This window comes from Malus domestica, chromosome 13, assembly GCF_042453785.1.
Source record: "Malus domestica chromosome 13, GDT2T_hap1".
Taxonomy (NCBI): Eukaryota; Viridiplantae; Streptophyta; class Magnoliopsida; order Rosales; family Rosaceae; genus Malus; species Malus domestica.
Window position 1 is genome coordinate 3,127,876 of NC_091673.1, and position 22,289 is coordinate 3,150,164.

Here is a 22,289-nt window from a genome sequence, read left to right on the forward strand (position 1 = left end):
GTAGAATTTGAAGCAGAAAAAAGACGAGAATTTGTCAACTTGTGTTTGGGTTTAAGCACATTGCTTCGTCCATAACGTTATGGAAACGAAAGGAGGTATCAAAAATTCACTCATACGGGTATACCAAGGCCTTCAGAGATTCCAACAATGGAACGGCAAATCGCAAATTAGATCAAGGTAACTCGAAAGCTCTTTCTGAGATGTCAAACAAAGATTTGTTAGTCTGCTATCTGTTGCATAAGAAAGATCAAGTACTGTATTAGGGCTGTTCTCTGTGTTTTTTTTTGTTTTACTTTATGGCTTTTTACTCATCGCCGATAACGCTTGTTAACCCTAGCTAGCATACAACCTTGATTTGTCGTAACATGCCAGCTAAAGAAAATGACACTATTCGGCATTTTATACGTGCGGAGTCATTCTTACTTGCATGCGAATCTATATCTGATACATATTACCACAGTGATTAAAAGTATGTTTGAGATTGCTTCTAAAAGGGGCTAAAATCACTTTCAAACACCTAAAAATGCTTCTAAATTTGAGCGAAAAAACTTAAAAGTGTTTCTGGATCATAAAAGTGTTTTCTAAGTGCTCTTTAGGAAGCACTTGGAGTTTTACTAAAATTTGTGGCACAAACAGTCCCAAACGAGCCCTAACTCGTTAAATTGATGAACTGTGATATGGCCAAAGTATTTTCCATTGTACAGTCAATTTAGGTTATACAGCTTGTCTTTACTTTGTATGAAGTATCTATATGCCTTGCTAGGTGCCCTATACAGTATTTTCCTGTATATTATATTGTGCTTGGGGTGGGGGACTGACTTAGTAATTATCATACATTTTTTATAACTTCTGGTCTCAAATTTGGAATTAGGATCTTCTTCGGATCCTCTTTGTGAGATTCTGGAGATCTTTCAATTACGTTCGTTCATCGTACATTGTACGGTTAATTTTCATCAATTATTGTTTATATTTAATTTTAAATAAAAAATTTACAATAATTTCTGACCACACGATATACGATGAACGGATGTGATTGGAGAATTCCCGAATCCTTACAAAGAGGATCCGGAGAATCCTCATTCCAAATTCGAGGTACCTCCGCAAACATAACCAATAAAAAAAGAACTATTGCGTCATATAACTAGCAAAATGACATACAAAGCATCCAAAATCAGCCGGTGAGAACCATATCCCCACCACTATATATAACCCCTTCGAATCTAAACACCAACACGCCCATAAACAAATAGCAAGAGAGAGAGAGAGAGAGAGAGAGAGAGAGAGAGATTATGGAGCCCTTCACCAAAGACTTCAAAGTAGGAGAGTGCGAAGGCCAAAAGGTGGTGGATGGTGAGACCATGCCACTGGTGCTGCAGCCTCCAGCACCCGAAAACAACGATGTGGAGTCACTTATTTTGGCTCTTCAGAAGAACAAGGACTGGTTTGATCAGATGCTTCTCAAAAACAGCGCTATCCTTCTCCGAGGTTTCAATGTTCAGAACGCTGAGGAGTTCAACGACATCATAGAAACCTTCGGTTGGGATGATATTCGCTATGTAGGACCGGCGCCAAGAACTCATGTGCACAAGCGAGTTTGGACTGCAAATGAAGGACCTCTCTCAGAGTTCATATACTATCACCATGAGATGGTCTTGGTAAGTGCATATATATACTATCACCATGAAAAATCACCATATTTCTAGGGACATAGGTTGTCAAAAATATTGGAGGAGTCTCCTGGCAGTTTCATTTCTGTTTTCTTAGGTGACAAGGCTCGGCCTAGAATGGTTGTTTCTTGTAACCGAAAAACAAAAGAACTCGTTTTTGTTGCATTAGGATCGGAGACAGGTATCGAATTCATCGCTAGGAAGTGTGAAATTGATCATGTTTTCTGCAAACAAATACTGTGTCAGTTGCTTCCCTTCCCTGCACCAAAGCACAGAGAGATTAATAAGTTAATTAACTGTCATATATCTTGATTTAAGCAAACATTTTTTACTTGAATTTTTTAAGCCAAGTCAAAACATGGACTCATTCCAACCTCAGTATGTTTCCTGCAAACATGTACCGATGACTCTTGTATCGTAAACTAAAATTCGAAGAGTTGACTCTGTATATTCTAATTAATTAACCCTAATTGACTGTGTCTAACTAATTAATTAACCTGCAGATTAAGGAATATCCCAAAAAGGTCATCCTATTCTGTGAGATACCTCCACCAGAAGGCGGACAGACCCCATTTGTTCCGAGCTTCCGAGTGACGGAGAGGATGCTGGAGGAGTTCCCGGAAGCTGTGGAAGAATTAGATGCAGGTGGCTTGAAATACACCTTCACAGCACCAAGTAAGAACAGCACAGGTTCTATGAGGGGCAGGGGTTGGGAGGATACTTTTGCCGCATCAGACCGTGCAGAAGCTGAAAAAAAGTAATACATTCATATTTTAGTCTATTATATAATGTGTCGATCGACATCATTGTCACTAGCTAAAATGGACAGTGTTTGTTTACTTGTGGCAGGGCTAATGCTTTAGGCATGGACGTCGAGTGGCTATCAGATGGGGGAATCAAGACGATATTAGGACCGAGGTCGCTGACGAAGGTGTTTGAAGGAAGAAAAGGGAGGAGAATGTGGTTCAACACGATGGTAGGCATGCATGGGAAGGAGAACAGCTCGGCCCTGATGGCGGACGGGACCGAGATTCCGGCAGAGCTGGTGAACAGATGTGAGCAGATAATCGAAGAAGAAAGCATCCAGTTCAAGTGGGAGAAGGGTGATGTTCTCTTCCTTGATAACCTGGCTTTGCTTCATGGAAGGCGGCCTTCTCTTGCTCCCAGAAGAGTCTTGGTTGCCACATGCAAGTAGAACAACCATCGATCTCATGATATGATTACCACAGTATCTTCTACTTTCATCAAAGTTGTATGCAACTATGCATGCTATGCATTTACAATTAAGCTACTCGATATCGGAGTCAATAAAGTACGTATATGTAATAAGATCTCAATTTGTGATTTCAAATTCAATTGGGTGAACTTGAAAGGCATGAATATGATATGCAATTAATTGGGAAAGAAATAAACACTTAAATTGTGTGTGCATTCCCTATATTATATCTCAAACTCTTATTTAAAACTCATAAGCTTACGGCGTGAGACATAAGTACAAGACTTGGGAGATGTTTTTTATTGGATGACCATTCAACATTACGAGAGAAAGAAACACATAATTATATACGTGCATATATACAATCAGTAAGTTTTAGAGTAGATGAATCTACAAGTGCCTTCTTCTCCTTCTCTTTCAAACTCAGCTTATTCTTTGGCAATCAGCGTCTCACTTGCCCGTTTTCCGAAATCATCTTCAGAGTCTGCACCTCTGGGTTGATCAGCCTTCTTCCTTGTCAGCCATTGCTAATATGTAATCCAAGTCTCCGGTGGCCGTATAAGATGATGCTGCTTTCGGAATATTGTAGTTCAATAATTCCTTTCTACCACCACTTTTGAAGGCTTATTTAGCTGTTCTAACGGAATTTGTGTCTAAAAGAACATTGCTTGTAATGGAAGAGCCCTTATAGTAGAAACCTTAAATTCAAGTTTTTTATGATTTTATGTAATAATTTGAGTAGGTACAAAATTTTAAAATAATTTAAATTACATTGTTGTAAAATATTTTTGTAAATATTCAACAACAATAAATATTAAATTCACACATCAATTTTTTTTTCTTCACAGTAACTAGAATGACTTCATTATTGGGTTATGTCATGACATGTGTCATAGCTTATGGCATGGTCAATTTTTATTTTTATTTTTAAAAGGAACAACTGGTAGCAAGTCACGGTTATCCATAATTTTCAGGTTGGAAAGACTTACAGAGGCATTTCAACATCCCTCTGACCACAAGTCTGGCTTCCTTCAAATTAAAAACTGAAGGTCTTGGGTTCGAAACCCGCTGCTGATAGGATTTCAACTCTTTACGATCATTAAATTAAAGTTTCCTGTCTCAATCTCCTCCATTAGATTGTATATTTCTTGTTATCATTTCACTTATAAAAGTGAGGTCCTTGTATGTCATACTAATGTCATGATCAATTCTTTCTTATCAATATAAGATTTCAACTCTTACAACCATTAGATTAGATTTTCTAATCTAAATCTCATCCGTCGAATTGTTACCTCCTTTTTTAGTCTTCCACCATAAGTCTCCATCTCTTTCCCATTCAACATATTTCTGGGAATTGGGTTTTATAATCTGCCGAGAGAGAGGTCATTGATGGTTGAGTAGTCGCCTGCAAGGCCGACACCGGTGCAGGCGGAGGGGTGGGGTGGTGGTTGGCTAGGGAACACCACACACATTATACATGCAGAATTCTATCCGAGTGACTTTAACCAGGACCAACACCGATATCAGCTACGACTTCAGTCGAATGCCAATAGGGTCGTCAGTTCAAACCCCCGACTGCCAACGGGTGCCATGAATCAATCAACGAGGAGAAATTAAACAGAAAGTTTTCTTTCACTAAACTCGGTGCTTCTTGATTTGGTCAATAAAAAGGAATGTCAAGTCAGGTTGAAGAAACACATACAGACCGACCGGCAATTTGATACTGAAAAAAAGGCATTTACTTCTACTTATTCTCTGGACAAGCATAAATAAAGAAAAAAGCACAACACTAGCATAGCCCTAAATCTCTTTGCTGTTCTGAAAGGCAAGATGAGGCTTTGAATGTTTACCAATACTAACTCTCATAGGCAGCACGAGTGGGCATGGCCCGGCCACGGCCCCTTGGGGCATAGCCGCCACCACCTCCATACCCCCTTCCATAGTAGCCACCACGACCACGGCCACCACGCCCAGGACCACGGCCGCCTCTTCCACCCCGGTACCTTGAAAAAGCGCCAAAAGTCTGCACCCCCAAACAAGCAACCGCATTAATAAAAAACTCCAATAACTAAGATGACAAAAACAAAAAGGTTGTTACCTCTGTATCTATCTTTATTTGCTCAGAGTATCTTGTCCTTCCATTCTGGTCATGACTCGTAGAATTGCACGAGATGGTATCAAAGAAGTCATCCTTATTGTAAACGGGCTGTGGCACAAAAACAAAATTAAACAAACTCAGATAACAGAAGTAATACAAGGATTATTACTTACAGTAGAATTCATCTAGCTAGAATGATAAAGATAGCCAATGCCACCTTGATTTCAACCTTCGATAACTCAGCCTCATCTTCATCTTCAATGTCATCTTCATCAGTGTCATTTCCATCACCCTCTTTGTGAGGTTTGTTACTCTTACCAAGATGACCCCAAACCTCATCCTTGTTGAACTTCTCATTCATTGCCATGAAATCAAATTCTTCAGTGAATTTTGTTGTGGGACGTGAACTCTGCACACCAACATGTTATTTATTTGGCAATTTCAGTGATGCCGAAAATGCAACAACTTAATTAAAGAGAGTAAATTAAAGCCAATCAGGAGGATCATGTCTGTAGATAATTTGGGATTTATCATATATGTCACTTACTATAGATTAGAAGTAGTCAAGAAAATAAAAACACTTCTTCTGACTAAACACTTCCAATCAAGAAATTTCAATTTTAGTTCGCATTTAACAAACCATTGATACCCAACAAAATTCAAATTGTGGGGGAAAAAGGCTTCCTTACTCCAGTCCCTCGTCCTCTTTCACGTCCCCTATATGTATAACCCTGGCGATTTTGATTTTGGTATGGAGCTCCATTTGGCTGAGAACGCACATAGTCCTATTTATGGAAAGAGGGAGAAGCCAACGTCAGAACTCCTTGCAATCGAACCACAGAACACATAATAAATTTTAAAAAAGAAACTTGAAGTCCTAAACACTGGCCACTAGACTAAACCGAGTTGGTGGAATAGGAGAAACCACCAATCCACAACAATTCAGTCATTTAAAAGGCTGGATCAAATTCAGGCTGACACCAGACATATGCAAATAAATCTAACAAAAAGAAATTCAAACAAAGAGCCTGCCCGACAATTCAGATTTTCATGGGGGTGAACATCCACACCATCTAATCCTGAATAATAACTACCACACCATCTAATCCTTAATAATAGCAACTCAAACTAATAAGCATGTTGATAACTAAGTTGAAGATCACCCCATTGAATCACAGTCCACTTTTTTTTGTTGCACCCAGCCCACATATACAAGGAGTCACAAAAACTAACTAGTCCAGAGGCATGCAAGAATCTGTGTGTGTGTGTGTGCAAGTGAGCGTGTAACACATGCATGTACGGCAAAACAACCTTTTGACCAGCCTGTGCAGGTTGTTGAGGAAGTGGCAATATTGGTGGCTGTGGTTCTGCTGAAAGTGGAACCGATGGTTCTGATGAGGTTGATGATGAAACTTGTACAACCTCCACATCCTTGTGAGCTGTTTGCAAAGATTGAGATGAAGAGACTGTAGTGGATCCCGACTGCAAAAGCTGGCCTGGGGTTACCAAGGAAGGCACTAGTGTTTCCATGCGTAAAGAATTGGCTGTCCCAGCAACAGAGGAAGTCGTTTGAGATATGCTTGGATAAGGCAAGGTTGGACCAGAAATTGCAAGAGGTTTGTTAGAGATTGGTGGCACAACACTTATATCTGGGCTTGAAGTAGCCAGAGAAGATAGTGGTGGCAAGCTTGCACTAAGCATGGCTGCCGAAGGTGCAGAGGGGGCAGAACTAGGTGCTTTGTTAGGCATTGAGCTTGGTAGAGTTTCAAGAGATAATGTTGTAGAAGGCACTGGAGGCAGAGTTGTTGGCAATGTTGGCGGGGATAAAGAAGTAGCAGTCAAACTAGAGGAACTAATACTAGCAGCAGGAAGCAAAGGTGGTGGAACTTCAGGCAAGTTTGAAGCTCCAGTAGGTAAGGAGGGAGTAAAATTGGGGTACTGCAGTGGCTGCTGCAGTGAAGAAGGCATTGGCTGCTGCAGTGAAGAAGGTATTGACAGCCCAGGTGGTGGTCGAAGCAATGACTGCTGGTGTAAATGAGGTAGCCCATTTGGAGGGCCATAGTATCCTTGCCAATACATTGGCATACCATTTGCACTTGGAGGAGGCGGCGTACCACCCCATGACGCTAAATTGCCTCCAGGTTGATATAAAGGCAAACTACCTTGGAAATTTGGACCAGGGAGTCCCATCTGTGGAGCATGGGAATTAATATCCGTCAAAGATCCACTAGCTGGAGCTGGCAAGCTCGATGTTGAAGGAGCTGGGCGGGAATAGTGAGACTGCAAGAGAGGGAAGAGAGAGAGAGAGAGAGAGAGAGAGAGAGAGAGAGAGAGGGAAGAGAGAGAGAGAGAGAGAGAGAGAGAGAGAGAGAGAGAAAGAGAGAGAGAATAAATTAGCAGAGGTTGGCTAGAGGCATCCCAAAAGTTAGAATTCCTTCTCTTACCTGGATAATAGCTGGATCATTGTTTATAGGTGGTGTAGGCTGAACAGGTGGAGAAGACTTAACCTGTAAATCCTGAAAACAAAGATAATAATGAAAGACTTAGGGTCTGGATATTTACTTGAAAATATAACCAGAAGTGAATCTAGGCTACATAGTTCAAAACTGGTCACCTAGTTAAAGTTATATTTTCATCAAATATCATTATTACCATATACTTCAGTGGCCATATTTGAGCTTCAGTTTTAGTACCAGAGAGTAGTCAACACCAATTGCAACATTACAGATTCTATTTTTACTCTTACTAAACAACCAAAGTCCATGCTACGATTGAAGACAAATACCATCACCGTAATTTAAACTCATAAAGTCGGCACATTTTGGGGTTTTTATTTTTATTTTTTAAACTATCAGACAAAAATATAGAACACTAGTTGTGAAGTCCAATCTGAGGCATCTCAGTACCAACCTTGATGTCACTCCCGCGAAATAAAATATACTCATAAACTTTGTCTCCCGGTGGGATTTGTGGTCCATCCTTCTTTCTTCCTTCTGTTCCAAAAGATCGCACTGCCGTGTAAAAAGTAACAAATTAGCATCAATACATCCATCCATATCTCAACAATAGCACTTGATGATACAATATATGTACATTTATTATCCATGTCACATAAACTATTCATACAACTCTTCCTAACCCTTTGAAGCAATTGTTTGGTCATAAAGCAAAGGGAAACAACTTTATAAAGAAAACCATGTAACCCTTCCAAATACAGAAAAGATAAACCATTTAGAATCAAATTTTGTAATTTTCTACAGAAATCCCAAAGCTTGATGAATTGTGCAATATGTAAATGGAAGCGCATTGAGCCACATCAATTCTTCGCTATATCGTACTTTCAAACTCAATTCTAAGAACACACTAATTCCTGAATCTCATACTTTACATACTCACATGCATACATGTCTTCACAATTCACAATTGAGTAAAATTTCAAAAATTCATATTCCTAAACCAAGAATAATTAAACCAAAATGCCAATCGGGACGACTGAACTAGTAATAAACTAACAAATCAATTTCATTTAAACAAATGGTACATACAGAAAAATGAAAGGTTCCATAAAAAAAACCATCTATTCCTTGCGAAATATAGAAAAGATAAACCATTTAGAATCACAAAATTCTACATTTTCACAAGGAGTCACAAAATTTTGCAATAAAATACAAAGAAGCACATTGAGCCGCTGACAGTCAGATTCAATAGCAAATTCACAGTTGCCAAAAATTTAAAAAATCTGAAATCATTAATAATTAAACCCTAAAAATGCCAATCTAGACGAATTAACTAGTGATAAACTAAAATTAAATTAATCAAATTGACCTAGATAACAAGACCTAAACGGAATCCGGCCAACAATAATCAAAAGTAAAAATCGAGAGAGTAAAACGGTACCATTTCTGAGTCCAATACTGGACTCTTCGGTGTTGATGTTATAAAGCACGCCTTCATATCTGATCTCACTCTTGGAAGTCAAACTAATCAAGCTCCCTATGTACGAATCGGCCGCCGAGCTCGATCTCGCAGCAGTCTCCGTAGCCATGGCCTCCGATTTCGAAACCCTAGCGCATACAGATTACAGAGTGAGAGGGAGGAGAGAGAGGGAGAGTAGGGTTTTGGTTTTGGGGGTGCCTTTGAGATTATCGGGTTCTCTCTCTGTTCGTGGGGGAGAGGGAGATCTGCCTGCCTATTTAAGCCCTGTTGATTTTTTGCGTTTTTTGGTAATTTGACGATGTTGACGATCAGGCCAATGAGGATTTGACACGTGGGTGGTTTGGGACTTGTTGGTCTTTTTTGTTGGAAACTGAGGAGAAGTTGGTCCGTTGACGAAAATGTTCCTAATCCATGACCAATTCTGTTTGTTCTAACAAACTAATTATTTAATTTAATGACAATGAGTTATTGGCTAATTTATTGAATTTAACTGTAAATAGGATATTGAAAATGAAGCAAGACTAGGTGGTTTAGATTAAACATGTTCTTAAACAAATATAATCTTGCATAATAGCGAACCAAATTCTTTATCAAACGACAATATCAATTCATCATGATAAATTGCATCAAATTTATTTAAATTAGTGTAGAACTTAGCTTAGAGAAATTTATAGAATTTCAAAGGAAAAGTTATAGAAGAAAAGATTGGGTAGAAAAATTTATGGAATCTTCGCTCTCCATCGATTAATGTAAATATTATTGTTTGGTAAAAAAATTTTTACAAATTAATATATATTTTATTTGGTCAGTATTCAACTTAAAATCATCAGGATAGCAACTAACAGAGAAATCGGGACATCAGCACTGTGATGACACAAGTACCCTTAAATTTTATGGGAGCCGTCGTCAATTAGTAGTGTCAGTAGAGGGGTAAAATCGCGATAAAAAACCGCAAGCCGAAATCAAAACAGGGAAGGGGAGAGCATTCCTCGCTAATTTCCGTTGCGATCGCAGAGTCGAAAGCACTGAGAAAAATCCAAATTCCAATAGCCGTTGTACGGACATTCGAATTAGGGTTTTCAAGAACTCGCCCAATTTAATTTCTTGTATTGCTACTCATTGTTATACGGAATTAGGGTTTCGTCGTGGCGGATGATGTTCACGCCACAAAGGAAGGCGTCGACGGCGGCTCTGTTGCTGACGCCGAGGAGCGGCGGCGTCGTTTCGAACCCTAGGAATACTGGGAAGGGTAAAGCGGTGGCGCTTGTCGATGGTCCGCCTCCGCCATTGGGCTCGCTGAGTGAGAGCGGGCCTTATACGACTGCGGGATTAGATACCGGTGATATGGACGACTGGAGAGCGTTCAAAGAGGCTGGCTTCCTCGATGAGGCGTCTATGGAGCGCAAGGACCACCAAGCGCTCGCCGAGAAGGTCTCTAAGCTTCAAAAAGAGGTTAGCCACTTGATTTTTGGTTTATCGAACCAGATTAATAGAACCGTTATTAATATCTTGTGCAACATTTATACACAACGCAAATTTGTAATATTCTGAATATATAATGATATATTTGTTGTTGGGCAGCTTTTTGATTACCAGTATAATATGGGGCTTCTCCTGATTGAAAAGAAAGAGTGGGCATCGAAGAACGAAGAATTGAGTCAAGCATTGGCGGAAACCCAGGAGATTCTTAAACGCGAACAATCTGCACACTTAATTGCAATATCTGAGGTTGAGAAGCGGGAGGAGAATTTACGGAGAGTATTGGTTGCTGAGAAGCAGTGTGTAGCTCAGGTATGCGAGCTTTCTTGTTTGTCAATTTGTGTAATGAAATTTTGTTTGTCAATGTGTATTAATTTTTGTCACTGCAGCTGGAAAAGGCTTTGCGTGAAATGCACGAGGAGCATGCCCAAATAAAGCGGGAGTCTGAAGCAAAGATGGTTGATGCAAATTCATTAGTTGTGGGAATTGAAGAGAAGTCTTTGGAGACAGATGCAAAGTTGTGTGCTGCCGAGGCCAAACTTGCTGAGGTCAATAGAAAGAGTTCAGAGTTGGAGATGAGATTGGAGGAGGTGGAGGCACGTGAAAGTGTGCTTCGAAGAGAGAAGCTTTCCTTAAGTACAGAGTACGTTTTTACGACCATGACACTTGCATTTAGGATGTGCAGGATCCTAATATATATAGTTGCTCTGTTCTTTGCTGAATGCGAGACATCTTCCATTTATGATGTAGTCCGTGTTTATATTCTGGAGCATTTGGCTTTTAAATTTAATTTGACTTGTTCCTAATTTTGTTAGGCAAGAGGTACACAAGACAACTTTTTACAAACAAAGGGAAGACTTGAAAGAATGGGAGAGGAAGCTACAAGAAGGGGAAGAGAGGTTATGCAAGCTTCGGAGAATTTTGAATGAGAAAGAGGAGAAGTCAAATCAAAATGAAATGAGTATGAAGCAAAAAGAGAAGGGCATCGAAGAAGGGCAAAGGAAGATTGAAGCTTTGAACACTATGTTGAAAGAAAAGGAAGCGGATGTGAATAAACGGCTAGATGACTTAGCATCAAAGGAAAAGGTGTCTCTCGTATAGATGAGTTTTTATTTTTTCATTTTTTTTTCAGAAATGTATATTTGCAGCTTTGTTCATTTGACTGATGTCAATTTGGTTGCAGGAAGCAAATTCTTTGAGGAACATATTAGAGTTGAAGGAGAGGGAATTACATGAATTTGAGCAAAAACTAAGTTCGAGAGAAAATGTGTGTCCTAACTCTTAAACTCCTGATATTTATTTTTATGTAACTTATGACTAATAAAATTATATCTTCTGTTTTTCAAAGGGTTATATATTTGTTTTCTAAATGGGTACGTTCATGTAAAACGTATTGAATGAATGCAATGTAAATGGGCTACATTTATGAGACCTGATGCCATTTGTCAAAAAAAAAAAATTCTGTTTAGAAGGGCTTGAATGTTTATTTTCATACAATTTGTCTAGAAATCTGATATGGTCTCTCACAGGTGGAGATTCAAGAGGTGCTTGAGAAGCACAGATCCATTCTCAATATGAAAATGCAGGAGTTTGAGTTGGAAATGGAAGAAAGGAGGGAGTCTCTGAACAAGGAACTAAGGATTAAGGTTGACGGGGTGGAACAAAAGGAGCTGGAAATCAGCCACAGGGAAGAAAAGTTGTTGAAGAGGGAACAAGCGCTGCATGAGAAATCAGAGAGGTTGAATGAGAAAAATAAGGAACTTGAAACAAAGCTGAAAACTTTGAAGGAGAACGAGAAAACCATCAAAGTTGATGAGAAAACTTTAGAGGTGGAAAGGCAACAACTACTTGCTGATATAGAGTGTCTTCAGAATCTTAGAGATGAAATTCAGAAGATAAAGGATGAAAACCTTCAACTGGAGCTCCATATTCGTGAAGAGAGAGAGAAGCAGGTAATTACCCAGGAAGAGAGGTCAGAGCACCTCCGTTTGCAGTCGGAATTGCAGCAGGAAATAAAGACTTATAGACTTCGAAATGAGTTGCTCTTGAAGGAAGCTGAAGATTTAAAGCAGCAGAGGGAAAAGTTTGAAGAAGAGTGGGAGGATTTGGATGAGAGAAAAGCTGAAATTAGCAGAGATCTGAAGAAAATTGTTGAAGAGAAAGAAAAATTAGAAAAATTACAAGGCATGGAGGAAGAAAGGCTGAAAAAGGAGAAAGATGCAATGCAAAATTACTTACAGAGGGAGCGGGACAGTCTCAAGCTTGAGAAAGAATCATTTGCGTCTAAGATGAGGAATGAGCAGTTAGCGTTAGCTGAAAAGGCCCAATTTGAGCATAGTCAAATGGTTCAAGATTTTGAGTCACAGAAGAGGGATCTTGAGGCTGATATGCAGAATAAGGAGCAGGAAATGAAGAAACGCCTGCAGGAAATGGAGAGAGCATTTGAGGAGGAGAAGGATAGAGAACATGCTAAAATTAATTACTTGAAGGGAGTCACTGATGAGCAAAGGGAAGAATTAAGATCTGAAAGGCATAGAATGGAAAAGGAAAGAGAAGAACTTGCTCTGAACAAGAAGCAACAGGAAGTTAACCAACTTGAAATGCGAAAAGATATTGGTCAGCTTGCTATGCTTAGCAAAAAGATCAAGCAGCAGCGGGAACAGCTTATTGAGGAAAGACGACACTTCCTTTCTTTTGTTGAGAAGCTTAAAAGTTGCAAGGACTGTGGAGAAATGACAAGGGAATTTGTACTTTCTGATCTCCAAGTACCGGGAATGTACCAAGTTGAGGCTGTTTCTCTGCCAAGGCTCAATGATGAACTTTTAAAGAACTCTTCGGCTGATTTAGGTGTTCCTGATTTGGAATACACAGAATCAGGATGGGGAACGTCTTTGCTGCGCAAATGCAAGGCAATGGTTTCCAAAGTATCTCCAATAAAAAAAATGGAGTATATTACTGATGCAGGGTCTTCGGAGTTGCCCCCACTATCCGCTATTCAGGTTAATGTTGAAGAGAAAAGAATCGAATCTAATATGCTTATCAATGAGGGAGAAGGAGGGCACATCAGTCATGAAGATGAGCCTGGGCCATCTTTTAGGATGCTTAATGACTCTAGTGCTCAACCACTACCATCGGATAACACTTCCAAAGAAGTGGATGATGGGTATGCTCCATCAATTGATGATCATAGCTTCATTGACAGTAAGGTTAAAGATGTTCCAGATGATTCCGGGCAATCTGAGATAAAGAGTGGTCGGCAACAACCAGCTAGGGGACGCAAGTCCAGACTGTCTAGGACACGCACAGTGAAGGCAACAGTTGAAGAGGCAAAGAAATTTCTCGGAAATACTCCAGAAGAACCATCAAATGCAAGTATGCTGCCTAATGATAGTAGTTACAATTATGAAGAAATTCAGGGAGCTTCCAGTTTTGCTGAGAAAGCAAATAGTAGCATTGGGAGAAAACGAAGGCGTGCTCAGAGCTCTAGGATTACTGAAAGTGAGCAAGATGATTGTGACAGCGAAGGACGTTCGGGCAGTGTCACAACAGCTGGTGGGCGCAGGAAGAGGCGACAATCTATTGCTTCTTCCGTGCAAACACCTGGAGAGCAGCGATATAACCTTAGACATCGCAAGACGTAAGTTGCTTAATGTGTGTATGAAATTATGTGGCACGGTGACGGCTAAATGTGGAAGTTAATTAGTGTTTGCAGTTTCTGTGGCGTGATCATAATAACTTGAGTCAAGGTTGTATATCTATATAGACTTGTTGTCAGTCTGTCATTCTTCATGCATTGTTGCATTTGTTTCCAATCAACTTAAGGTTTAACGACAATTGGATATCAACATGGTTGAACGCTGGATATATCTTTTTGCTTTGAGTGGTTATGTTTATATAAAATTGTTGGGCTTTTTTTTTTTCCCTTATCAATTTTAGTTTGAGACTATTGATATTGTGATGGATACACTGAGTACGGATTTGAATGTCAAACTTCTGGTAAATCTTATCACTGTAGTCTATTTGATTCTTTTCCTTCTTGGGTTACAAAGAACCGTTCTTTGACCCATTTCTGTTCTTGCTATGGAATATTAGGTGAGCACTTCAATTGTCCAGGTCCCTTCAGTTAATGCATGAAATAGAATGTTTGTTAGATCCCAGAATAATCTATCCAATAGTCTTCACTAGGTGCACGTTCTGTTGTCCAGACAAATATTTTCCTAACCAGCTTCGGGTTAGTCCTGGAGTGACAATTTCACTGACCGTTATTCTGAAATTATTGTTCCTTGATCGGGGAAAATCATTCGGAAGTTCCATCTAAAAAGAGAAATTTTTAGTTCAGTTATTTGTTACTATATTGGTATGGGGAACACATTTTGTTCTTTCTGATATTTTGGGAATATATATAATCGTAGAATTTTTTTTAAGGAAGAAGGTAAACAGGGATAAACTTATACAGCTAATCATTGAACTACCGAAGTATCTGTATGCGGAAGACGTGAATTTTTACGGTTTTACTTGTGACCTCATCTGTCATAAACTGTCCAATCAAGGGATCTTGCATGATGTGTCAACTGTGGGCATTTTCTATGCTGTGCCATGTGAGGAAGTGTTTGGTTTTTCTAAATTTGTCTATGGATGTTGATCAGTGCAGGATCGGTCACAGCAGCACCAACCGCGGCTGACCTGAAGAAGAGAAGCAAGGAAGAAACTGGAGGTGGTGGTATAGAACCAATTCCGGAATCTGTTTCTGTGTCATCGTTGGGGACGGCTGGTGAGAATGGGCAAACTACACAGTTGATGCAGGTCACTACGTTAAAAGGTGCGGAATTCTCACAGGAGCGGGTTGTGAGGGTAATGTCCCCCTTACCTTTTACGTGTCTTGTACTTTGTGACGGTTATATCTGAAACGTCTAAAACGATGTGAATAAGGTCTGTTAACCTCTGTTTCTTGTACTGCAGTTTAGAACACCAACAGCCACCGTCGATGACAATGCTGAAGCCGATGCAGCCAAATCAGTTGAAAATACAGATATGAGCGTGAAAGATATTGGTACACCGGAATCTGGTTGCGGCAACAATACAAATGGCGAGAGCGACGATGACTATGATGACGAGGACGTTGAAGAGCGTCCTGGCGAGAAGTCAATAGGAAAAAAGATCTGGACTTTCTTAACGACGTGATGGCGAAAACCAGTTTCTAATTTACCATATTTTTCCGAAAACTTTGTAATGACTAGCTTCAGTTTGTGTGATTTCTTAGCTTCTTTTTGTTTTCTCATTTTCGTTGTAATTCCAATGTTGAAATGGCGATTTCTTCGCCCTTTTCAAGTCTTTTTAGTTTTTGCTCTTCTTTTGGACGGGTGGAAACATGGCTGAAGATATTATTACCAGCTTGTAACGGGTTTATTGCTAAGTAGCGTCTCGAATCTTGATTCAAAAATATAATGTCATGTGTTGTAAACATCAGACGAGTATAAGATATTCCCATCCCTTTACCAACACAAACTAAGGAAAAAAAAACCGTATAATTGTTCAATAATTACAATCCTCAAATAAATACCAATAAAGAAAGTCTCTAACTATTAATTATGGAGTCTAATTTAATGGGATTAGTGAAAACAAACATGAAAGATGAAACTACAAATTAAAGACCCATCCCTCTACTCTTCACATTTACCTGCAAAAGCTTGCGCTGAAAAGTATTTATCATCCTATTGTACTAGGCCTGCCCAGGAAACAATTAAGTAGAGTTTGGGCTATGCCTTCTGATAGCCCTCCATTTTTCTCCCTCCCTCCCTCGGTTCCCACTCCTCTAGTCAGACACTCTGGTCCTCTTCACTTCACCCCTCCTCTCCTCCCCTTAGAGTAAGTCCACCCCCTAACGACTTTGCGCCAGCACCCAGCGCATTTATCCACTCAAGTAAACAGTAATAGACTAGAGTGAACAGTAATAGGCCAAGGCATTTTCATCTCTAAAAAAATACGCTGGCACCCAGCGCATTTATTTGGTGTGTTTTTTTTTTTAAGTTTATTTCGAATAAGATTTTTAACCAATTTCGGATAAAATTTCAAATAAACTTAAAAAAAATACACACTAAAGTAAAATTACATACTCATCAAATAAACTTAAAAAAAAACACACTAAAATGAAATTACATAAACTCATCAAATAAATTAAGGATGAGCTTTTTGATATATTTTTTTCACACAAAAAGTATATGAAAGTACTCTCTGGACTCCATTCTTCTTTTTCTTCCCTGATTTTCCAACTGTGTTGTCAAGCACAGTTTCACCACTTTTTCTTCCCTTCTTCTTTTTCTTCTCTTCAAACCGCCAAAACCCATGTGAGATTAGCCAAGTTTGGCCCTACCCCACGAGCCGCAACCACCAAACGAACCCAACGACCCGCAATCCCACCCAACCCTCCTCCCCGATCCCCTCACCCACTGGTGCGCCAACCAAAACTGCAAACCCTTTGCCGTCGATCCTCTCGATCCCCGGAGCTCCTTCGATTGCGACTGATCTCCGACGCCGCCTCCGATTCAGACCATGACGTCAGCTACTTCGTCACCGATATATTCAATCGTTGCAGCTCCGAGCAACAGCCCAAGACCAAGAGGGAGGGCTTTGGATATGGAAGCTCGAGTTGGGGTGGTGGTGCAAGGAAAGCAGAGAGCTTCGAATTCAGCTCAAGGAGGGGTGGCGGTATCGCCTGGCATCATGTAGGCCGGGCAAAGGCTCAGCACATTCTGAGCCGGCCTAGAGACCAGCTTGGACTGGGTGCCAGCCTATCTGCTCGGCTGGAGTGGATTGGCTAGGTGCCGGGCCAATAATTTGGCTGGGTGCTGGCCTAAAGGTTCCCCGGTGGAACTGCTCTTAAAAACCCAAAAAGTGCTTTTATTTTAGGAAAAATTAAAAAAAATGACTTGAAAACTTTGAGTTTATAACTAAATAAAAAGTAAAGTGAATAGTATCAAGATTGACTTTTTAGTGTAAAAATGTGGTTTTTCGTTAAAGTGAACAGTACCGGAAACTTTTTGTTAAAGTTCTCTTTATTTTATGGCTTTTTAATGGTCATGAGATTGACATAATTTGATTATTGAGATTTAAAATTGATAGAAGTGGTCTTTAAGTTTGTCTATCATAAATCGTTTTGATCCTTGAAAAATCTATGCTAAATAAGAATAAAATGATAAAAATATCCTCAATTTTTGTCAAATCATTTTGCCTATTGTTTATTGGGAACTTTAACACAAAGCTCTTGGTATTGTTCACTTTAACGAAAAACTATATTTTTACACTAAAAAGTCAATCATGGTACTATTCAATTTACCCTTTATTTTATCTTTATCGTTAAAATTCAAAGTTTTCAAGTTCTTTTCATTAGTTTTCCTTTGTTTATTAGATTTGGGGTATTTTTGTCATTTGATCCTTATTTAATAGAGATTTTTCATGGAATAACCAAAATGATTGATGGTGGATAGAACCACTTCTATAGATTTCAAATCTCAAAGATTAAAGTGAAGAGTTATGCCAATTAAGAATCATTTTGGCTAAAATGCCCTTTTTTTTTTAATTTTTCCACAGTTGCTTGTGCTTCTTAACCATTATTTCCTTCATATTCCTCTTCTACCAAAATACAAACTTGTACATACAAATTGATTTCATATAATTTCATGACTGAAATTCAAATTATTTTCCATTTTGGTATGGGAGTAGTGAGTAAGTAGTACAATTATGTTGATGTGTTTGTCAACATTCCAATGAGAGGTATATGTTTAGGACAAAATTATATGCCACCTTTAAGCTAATCATCAACTATTATACTAGAAAGTTAAAAGTATGCCATATCTATTTAGTTTGGAATACCGGAATACCATCAAAGTTCTGTTTTTCTCACATTTTAATTGTATAATTACATCTTTCAAACGAAAGCGAGTCTTGGCACAACGGAAATGTTGCTTCTTAGTGACCAAAATGTCACGGGTTCGAGTTGTTGAAAAACTCTCTTTGCAAAGCAAAAATAAGGCTGCATACGATAGACATTCATCTCCCAACTCTAACAAAGTCGGGAGCCTTCGTTGGATTGGGGTCACTCTTAATTATTTATTTCAAACAAGGGAAGGATGTTGTTTTCTTGGTTTTGGTAATGAAGATAGGAATAGGTGGAACAAATAGTAAATACCATGGTTCAATTCCAAGATGCACCATAACAGTATGAACTTGAAGCTGTTTCTATGTCCCATCTCAGCCATACAGTTTTTGCCCATCCTTTTTTTGGGAGATTCAATGCAGCATTTGTCTTGTTCCTCCGTGTTTCAGAAAGCTCTTAAAAGCCCAAAAGCAGAAAGCCCCAACCTAGAGAAGAATCAGCATTGAGAGATATGAACTAACTTTTTGTCTTGCATGTACTTACGTGCACCACCCTCCTCTCTCTGTCTTTGCATGGACGTCGGTCCCCTATTTCCTCTATGCCCTAACTCCTGCCAAACCCTAGAAATCCTCACCCCTTTACCATAACTAATCTCACAATCTTAACAACCCACCTCCAACTACCACACCCTTTTAACCGACTAAGGTAGCCATTTTTAATGGATATAATGATGATACAAGACAATTAACTTTTACTTTTGACGAGACAATCTCAATTACGAGAAAGAATTGAACTTGAATGCAGTGCGATGAGCTCACTGTTTTAAATAAAGAATCTAAACGCATGCATGAGAAGTCAATTTATAAATTTATCGTGTAACTATATTAGTTGGAACACAAACTAATTAAAGTAGAGTGACACCTCTCTGAACTCAAAGTCAACACAAACTCTATTTTTTATAATTTAATTCAAATTAATTTAGAATATTACTCGGTTAACGTGGGAGGATAATCAATAACAATTAACTAAAAGTATGACAAGACTATGACGAGATTGAAAGAAGAGCCGAATGCCTTTCGCTTTCTCCTTCAAGTCCTTTAGGTACTCGTGCTACTGTCTTCTGATAATAATAACTATTATTTCTTTGATGCTCTTCGAGAACTGTGCTTTTGATCCTCTCTCTCTCTCCCTCTCTCTCTCTGCCTGTATACTTTCTTAGCTTTCCCATAAACATAACGAGTAGACTAGAGAGCTCAGCTTTGTTTCTGCTTCTGCATTTTTTCTCTTCTCTTCTTCCCTTTTTCCTTCAAACCCCTTTGGGATCTTTCTCACATTCTGCTTGGAGCCTTGGGCCCCAAACCACGCGTGATTTTCTACATATATGTACATGCACACACACACACATATATATAAAAGGGACGCGTTGATATTTCTCATGAAAATCACATCCATGCTTGTAGTTTCTGCTTCCTAAATCCATTTATATTTTGGGTCAGTTTCTCATGTTTTCTTCTTCCCACAAACTCTAATCAAATTTCCCTCTGGATTTACCCTTTTGTATTGACTATTACCTCAAATCCATGAAGGGTTTTACTCCCATCAGTGTTGTGATTTTGGTAACCTTTCTGTTCTCTGTGGGTGCTTGGAGTTCTGAGGAAGTAGATGAAGGTGTAGCTCCAATGGAGAAAACGGAGCAATTCGCTCTGTACTCTGCAATCCAAGGCTTTGTGGGTAAATGGTGGAATGGCTCAGACCTCTATCCGGATCCTTGTGGGTGGACTCCTATACAGGTACTTTTTTTTCACCCCCACCACCACCACTCTGTACTGTTTCTCTGCAACGTTGCTTAAATCCAAAGTTACCAGCTATATATTCCTTTTTTGGTTTTTAGTTGTACGGTTGTACTTGACATAAGGGTAAATGGCAATGTTGTATTTAACGGTTAGATGTGAACCGAAGAGTTTCAAGTTAACTGGTGAACCCGAATCACTTAAAAGACAATGTATAGTATGGTAGGACTTTAAAACAAGTCCCAATTATTTATACGGGTTTTTCATTTGAAGTCGATATATATTTTCAATGTTAGGGTTCGGTCAGTTAACACTTTGAGGGTTCGGAACAGGTCGAAAGTTTTAAGCATTTTTAGTTTTGATACGATGAGGTTTTAAATTTCTATTGCAGGGGGTGTCTTGTGATTTGTTTGATGGGGTTTGGTACGTGACCTCCATGAATATTGGACCTATTCTTGACAACTCCCTTGGTTGTTCCCCAAGCGCAAAATTTAGACCACAGCTGTTTGATTTGAAGCACCTAAAGTCCCTGTCCATTTTCAATTGCTTCCTCTCACCCCACAAGCATCCAGTTCCGATCCCCTCAGAAAACTGGTGGAAGGTTGCCGGCAGCTTAGAATCACTAGAGTTTCGATCGAACCCGGGCCTCATTGGACAGATTCCTACAACCTTTGGCAGCCTCAGAAAGCTCCAATCATTGGTACTAGTGGAGAATGGATTAAGAGGTGGATTACCAACAAATATCGGTGAATTAGTCCGATTGAAGCGGCTAGTTCTTACCGGAAACTGGTTTACGGGCCAAATCCCCGATGGGTTTGGTGAATTGAATCAGCTGCTGATCCTTGATTTAAGTAGGAACTCACTGTCTGGGCCTTTGCCAATCACCATTGGACGTTTGACTTCACTCTTGAAGCTTGACTTGAGCAGCAATCAACTGGAAGGGCAGCTGCCAATAGGTTTTGGTAATCTAAAGAAGTTGACTTTATTGGACCTCAGGAGCAACAATTTCTCGGGTGGATTGACCAAATCACTTCAAGAAATGCATTCCTTGGAGGAAATGGTTTTATCCAACAACCCAATTGGTGGAGACCTCAAAACCCTAGAGTGGCAAAACATGGAGAGTTTGGTATTTTTAGACCTCTCCGGATTAGGTCTAATTGGTGAGATTCCAGATTCATTTTCAAACCTAAAAAAGTTGAGATTTTTGGGTTTAAGTGACAACAAGCTCACAGGCAACCTCTTGCCAAAGATTGCAACTTTGCCCTGCCTCAGTGCACTCTACCTCCACGGCAACAACCTGACAGGGGAGCTTAAATTCTCTGAGTCGTTTTATCACAAAATGGGGAATCGTTTTGGTGCTTGGAACAACCCTAATCTCTGCTACACCAGTGGAATGGTGCCAGCAGAGCATGTCCCAATTGGGGTGAGGCCATGTCAGCAGGAGGGGGAGGAGGTCACTTGATTTATAAAGATACCCCTTCTTTTTAGAACTATAGAATATAACTTCTCTAGTTAGAAGCAACCGTAACTTAGAATTTTATTGCTTGTTTTGTAATGCTTTATTTTGCCTCTTGACATGAATCAAATCAATATTTATGCTTTCCTGTTCTCGATCAAATCAATTTTGGACTGGACACAAAACCGACCGGATTAGAGACCTTGTGAGTGGTTTGGTTCGCTTTTAACATTAAAATCATAATATTGGACTAAAGAAATCTGCATTGCTTAGCAGTTAAAAAAGTTGGTCACAAAACCGGCCAAACTTAGGGATGGACACAAAACTAACCGAATTTGGCTCTATTTTTACACAAAATATGTGTAATCTTTAACGAAACCAAACCGTATCACTTAACAGTTAATAGATTTAGTCGTGATTTGGTGATGACATTAATTCAAATCCAACCGTGACCATCATTAGTATATGAAGCGGGATGCCAACTCTGCTGCACATGTAAAAAGGATAATCTGGTATCACAGAAAATAAGAACATATGATTGGGCGGTTGCTCTGCAGACCAATATACAGATGGCAAAAATTCATTTGGGTTTCTTGCTAAACAGAGCAACCCCAACTAACCGTAAATGCTGGGAATTTTTACCAGCAGAGGAAGTGCCTTCAATGGAAATATGGGCAAGTGTGATCCTTTTATTGCTTTTTCAAAAGGATAAAAAGGTGCAAATAATGGCACGACTTTAATACACTGAAAGTGAACTTTGGTCACTATTGCTAG

General features: G+C 39.4%; 4 protein-coding genes across 8 annotated transcripts; 3 read left to right on the top strand and 1 right to left on the bottom strand.

Moving 5' to 3' along the window:
* Positions 1-1,232: 1,232 nt before the first annotated feature.
* Positions 1,233-3,087, top strand: LOC103414418 (clavaminate synthase-like protein At3g21360). Its single transcript, XM_029091793.2, has 3 exons — positions 1,233-1,655; positions 2,171-2,424; positions 2,517-3,087. The coding sequence occupies exons 1-3, from the start codon at positions 1,290-1,292 to the stop codon at positions 2,860-2,862; spliced, it is 966 nt and encodes a 321-aa protein (XP_028947626.1). The 5' UTR covers positions 1,233-1,289; the 3' UTR covers positions 2,863-3,087.
* Positions 3,088-4,330: 1,243 nt separating this feature from the next.
* LOC103423762 (protein decapping 5) lies at positions 4,331-9,167 on the bottom strand. 5 transcript variants are annotated; one of them, XM_070810870.1, is made up of 9 exons: positions 8,879-9,167; positions 7,892-7,992; positions 7,426-7,497; positions 6,293-7,261; positions 5,671-5,766; positions 5,199-5,390; positions 4,982-5,089; positions 4,734-4,906; positions 4,331-4,458 (listed from the first exon to the last, which is right to left on the bottom strand). In XM_070810870.1, exons 1-8 carry the CDS (start codon positions 9,024-9,026, stop codon positions 4,739-4,741), a joined length of 1,854 nt encoding a protein of 617 aa, XP_070666971.1. In that variant the 5' UTR covers positions 9,027-9,167; the 3' UTR covers positions 4,331-4,458; positions 4,734-4,738. The 5 variants fall into 5 exon arrangements, with proteins under 5 accessions (XP_070666971.1, XP_070666970.1, XP_070666972.1 ...); XM_070810869.1 differs by lacking the exon at positions 4,331-4,458 and adding an exon at positions 4,509-4,606; XM_070810871.1 differs by lacking the exon at positions 4,331-4,458 and adding an exon at positions 4,509-4,606 and having other exon boundaries at positions 5,211-5,390; positions 8,879-9,159.
* A 593-nt stretch (positions 9,168-9,760) lies between these two features.
* Positions 9,761-15,862, top strand: LOC103423761 (nuclear matrix constituent protein 1-like). Its single transcript, XM_008361841.4, has 8 exons — positions 9,761-10,369; positions 10,499-10,708; positions 10,786-11,039; positions 11,212-11,482; positions 11,580-11,663; positions 11,926-14,033; positions 15,043-15,247; positions 15,356-15,862. Exons 1-8 carry the CDS (start codon positions 10,070-10,072, stop codon positions 15,575-15,577), a joined length of 3,654 nt encoding a protein of 1,217 aa, XP_008360063.2. The 5' UTR covers positions 9,761-10,069; the 3' UTR covers positions 15,578-15,862.
* A 3,668-nt stretch (positions 15,863-19,530) lies between these two features.
* On the top strand, positions 19,531-21,677 carry LOC103451693 (piriformospora indica-insensitive protein 2-like). Its single transcript, XM_008391107.4, has 2 exons — positions 19,531-20,059; positions 20,451-21,677. The coding sequence occupies exons 1-2, from the start codon at positions 19,850-19,852 to the stop codon at positions 21,519-21,521; spliced, it is 1,281 nt and encodes a 426-aa protein (XP_008389329.3). The 5' UTR covers positions 19,531-19,849; the 3' UTR covers positions 21,522-21,677.
* Positions 21,678-22,289: the final 612 nt, after the last annotated feature.